The sequence below is a fragment of the Convolutriloba macropyga genome, chromosome 2 (genome assembly GCF_964194025.1).
Source record: "Convolutriloba macropyga chromosome 2, txConMacr16.3, whole genome shotgun sequence".
Taxonomy (NCBI): domain Eukaryota; kingdom Metazoa; phylum Xenacoelomorpha; order Acoela; family Convolutidae; genus Convolutriloba; species Convolutriloba macropyga.
In genome coordinates this window covers 83,238,712-83,243,378 of record NC_134469.1, presented here as the reverse complement: position 1 = coordinate 83,243,378, position 4,667 = coordinate 83,238,712, and the positions used below count along the sequence as shown (strand labels likewise).

The following is a 4,667-nucleotide window of genomic DNA, read 5'->3' as shown; positions in this document are numbered from 1 at the left end:
GGGTGGCTCATCATAGTCCACTTTTGTTGAAAAGGAAACACTAATCGACACAACAAATAGTAATAATGCACGTTTTAGATGAAACTGGAATAGCTAGAAAACAACCTGAGCGAAAAATGAACCTTGAGCAGATAATATATCTACTGCGATTTTCAAAAAAAAACTTAGTGAAACGTTTTTATTTGCTCAACAAAAATCAGGAACTGGTGTGAGGATTACGAGTCATAAAGGCCTACTTACATAACATTACACATGACGTTATACTGTTGTTCTAAAAGTTAATGCACCATAAAATTTGGAAATTAATAGCCGAAAACGAATAGCCATAAAGTTCACCAATTTGATATTTCTTTACTCGTCAAAATAAACGCTCAATACGAATAAACTTTTTTTTCCTATTTTCAAAATATCTCGTTGAAAAACTGGAGAGAATATTTTCGCAGCATCGAACACAAGAATAGTTATTCAGTTCAACGTTCATAAAACAGAAGCTATAAAGTAATTTTTTCCTGCCATTTTTTTGGGTAAGAGGGTATTGTTGGTAAAGTATTGTTAAGTGTCAGGGTACGCGTGGGCTTGATGAAGAAGTAAAAGTTGGCGGTAGTGTATGAGTTGGTGGCTTGTGTTGTAAACAAGGCGAAGGGGAGGAAATTGTATTTTGAATAGAAATGAATGATAATGTAATGCTGCGAGGGGTGAGGATGAAAATGCTATCAAATTTTCAGCTAGTTATGAAGTCTATATATGTATCGCTGCCGCTGCATCTCTTGCATAATTCACACACCAAACTGTGCATAAATAACAAACTGCATCTTCAAAAAAGAATCGCTTCGAATTTCCAAAATTGGGTCTGCGGGTTGCAAAATTTTTTGATGGCATAAATTTAATTGAAGTGAAAGTATGTCACCGAAAAGTTGCATGAACAAAAATTTATATCAGCTGAGGAGGCTATAAATAAAGTTATAAGTTATGATAAAACTAACATGCACAAGGGGGGATAAACGGAATAGGAGCTTGTTTAGATGGTAGTGATATAATACTTTGCGGCACAAACGACAAGTCATGTCAAGCCAAAATGGCCCAGCCCAAATTCCCCGCACTGATACCTGTATTACAGGGTAGTAACGAAGAGCGAGGAATCAAAGCGGGTTAGGGGCACAAACTGCTGCCGGATCAGGGAGGCTGTGTGAACAAATGTGTGCGTGTGTGAGTGTGTAAGGGTAGGACAGAGAAAGGGGGTCTTTAATTTGAAGTAAAAGCGAATATTGATTGCTAAATCCCGGGAATAAAGTTTAATCCGACCAGGATAAAATAGCAAGCGGTTGGTCGACAGGTACAAACTCAAAAAATCATTCTTTCATTAAACCCAATCAACTATCTATGCAATACTATGGTCCCGTTTTCTTAGCTATCTCTCTCGCGCTCTCTCTATACTATAACCAACTCCGTGACATAACGTGAATGCTAACCAGTTTGACATGCAAATTGCGTTGGCTCTCTATTTTAACCCAGCATTTTAGCCCAGTACACAGAGCACCATATATAAAATTGGGTGAAAAAGAAGTGAAGTGGAATAATAATAGTGCCCTTCATTTTACCCAACCAACCAGTCCAGTCAGTTACCCGGCTTCCAGTGCTCCGCTATTTTGGCTATCTAGGCAGGAAGATAAAAGCCGGACTCAGTTTTGGGATAAAAAGTATTCGTCCGGAATTAATGCTCCAAAAAAACTGATATCAAGTAGCCAAAATTTAGAACTCCATAACGCCATTAATCCAACTAAATAATTCCCTTGCTTTCCATTTTTTGAGAAATTGGGAGATTTTTCAAAGTCAGGTTATGTATATACAAAAAGCAGTTGTAGCTAGTAGGGTTCTGCTTTTATACCTTAGTATGTATACAGTAAACACTGGGCTAAAATTTACCAAAGAAGGGATTAAACTGCTTCATCTTTGTAGATATAGGATGCTACCTACAATTGTTTATGGCGCAAAAGAAAAATGAAAATTGCGCTATCTAATTCATACTACACAGAGACATACACGCTATGTGCACATAAACGCTCAGTGCCCAGGGGGTTACCCGTTATACCATTATGCCCATTGTTGTATCACGTCACTCCGCGTCAACCATTCAACCCCCACCCCCCCCCCCCCCACCCCCAACAAATCAAGTTGATCCCAAAGAGCGTTGTTAACCCACTAGCGTTGGTGAATCGTTTCTTATTCCTACTGTTCTTACAATATAACACAAATCTCGCAAGACCCCCCCCCCCCCTCCAACCCCCAATATCACCCCCCCCCCTCTCCAACCCCAATATCACCCCCCCCCCCACCCCTCCCCTGTCACCCCAAAACAACGACCTGATTAGTTGTGCCGATAATAAGAGACGGACTAAGTTTGTCTGGCAAGAATGCAAAATAGTTCCCGAATAGAGATTATTACCCTGGCAGTAAAAATCCGGCACTTCTTACTCCAGGAACTCCTAATCAATTTGGTCGCTATATTGAAAGCAATAAATAATAATCTCCACGCGCACCGGGTAACTTAACCCGTTACGAGGCCGACCAGGAACCGTGGACAATATTCGTTCAAATCGCCCCACTTGATTAGACCCACAATCCCTCCTAGTAAAGTTTTTCCACTGGCTTGAAGATCAGAAAGATTACAGATTAAGATTTCAAATGTGGGCCAACGTCAAACCGTCAAAAACCAAACCAAGCACATAATCTTTCGAGGGTGATCTCAAATCTTTCCTAGTGGGCCGTGAAATCTAATTATACAAAACTGACAAAGTTCAAATGAAAACCGAAAAGCACCGAATTTACTAAAGAAGAGAAATTGAAAAAAGAATTTAGGTACATACCGTAATCTTCACCTCAGAAATATTCACCTTAATAAAAACCTGTTAACGATATAAAAACTTCAAAATTAGACATAAAAAAAGTTTAATATCAATACTATATCTCCAAATTTGAAGCGACCAAAGCTGTCTTTAATAATCTCTTGTTCCCTTTAGTTTCAAAACTACGACAAAACCGCGAAGAATTAATTTTAGATAATGGAATTTTTTGAAGGTTCAATTTGCACTAATTCGTTCAATTAAGTGACATGCCGCATTTAATGACTTCACACCAAAGTTAGAAATAATTATCAACTCTGCTAAAAGCTTCTTAAATTCCGACAGATTGAGAATTAAAAATTTTTATGGTTCAAATCAGAACATGTTTCATCAAGATTGGCTAGTTATTAACAGTGTTAATAAATTTCTTTTCATGAACAAAAACCTCAATGAAAATAAATTTACTAAACTATTTAATTTTTCAAAGCAGCAAAACTTTCCAGAATTTCTGTGATAAACCAGGTCAAAACTAACTCGCTGTTTGTAATATGTTGATTTAGTTATAACCAATAAACTCACCTTTCCCCCAAAAATAAACCACAAGCTTTGATTTGTGACAATAACCACACAGCTAGTTATTATAATCAGCAACTTTCAAAGCAAAATAGATTTTCGCTGACTTATAACGGACATAAATATCCAAATATAATCAATTAACATGGTTAATATTACTCCCTCTTTGATTTGGGACGTTATGGTTTCCTTTTGTTTACCGATTTTCAACACTGTTTGCGGTTCAAAGTAAACAAAGAAATGGGGGGTAATGCCTCGTAGTTCGAAAAAGCCTTTTGTGATTAACATCAGTTGCCAGGCATTTAGGGCACAATTAGGGCGTACGCTTTTGTCGATTGTAAACAGGAAAAATAGGAAAAATAAACAGGACAAATCGTAAAATAACAATTTTTACATCTTGGAGCAAATTTGTAAACAAATTTGAATGGTGGTGTGCATTAATGCATTAAATAAATTACAATATTTGGAGAAATATAACGTTTTACTTTTTTACAAAGGTAAAAAACGCAAATAGTTTAAGTAGAAATTATTTCAGCGGGTCAAGAAATAAGGGAAAAGAAATTTAAGCGTCATTAACTTAATTAGTTGTTTGAGGTTTTCCCAATAAAGGTTGTGGCGTCATTCTGGCCGACCTTATCAAATAGGCGGTATGTTATGTACGCTTAATTGACGTTTGAGCAATTATTGCTGTATGAATGCAAAATTATGCGCAGAAATTCTTGCATAGAAGGCAAAAGCAAAGACCGTCAAATGATCATCATCAGTTTAGCCAAGGACAAATAGAGCCGCGATAGAGAAATAACTATTTAACGCCTACACTAGATTGTTATAACTCACCTTTCAACATAACTTTTGGAGCGTATAGACCCATTTCAGATCTTTAACTTATTTTGTATCAGTAGTAGGAACCGTTGATTTATGGCTAAACACCCAACTCAAAAGTTGGGTCGAGTTGAACGTTCAAATAGATTTGTCCCATTTCAATCTCATAGAAAGAGCGATAAATTAAATAAATTAAAGACTTTCGAATTACGGTTCTGAAAATGAAAATTACCAGCTTTTAGTGAACTAAATACCGCTGAATTCAGATACGCTAAATGACAACTATCACTATATAGGCCCGAATCATGTTCACCCACTCTTAGGGTTAATAATCTATCAACTGGCAATTTAACTAGTCAAATAGAACCCCCAAGCCCATTTGCCCAAAGTAGGGTTTTCAAATTAATTCACGCCAATTTGATAGCGACTCTG

At 37.0% G+C, this 4,667-nt stretch overlaps 1 protein-coding gene across 1 annotated transcript in view; it reads right to left on the bottom strand.

Annotated features, from left to right (window-relative positions):
* LOC142335030 (uncharacterized) overlaps positions 1-4,284 on the bottom strand; it is a 27,401-nt gene extending 23,117 nt beyond the window's left edge. The window contains exons 1-2 of the mRNA XM_075383359.1: positions 4,251-4,284; positions 1,470-1,591 (exon numbers count right to left, since the gene is read on the bottom strand). Coding sequence (XP_075239474.1) covers positions 1,470-1,591; positions 4,251-4,284 — 156 coding nt within the window. The remainder of the gene's footprint in view (positions 1-1,469; positions 1,592-4,250) is intronic.
* Between the last annotated feature and the right edge of the window lie 383 nt (positions 4,285-4,667).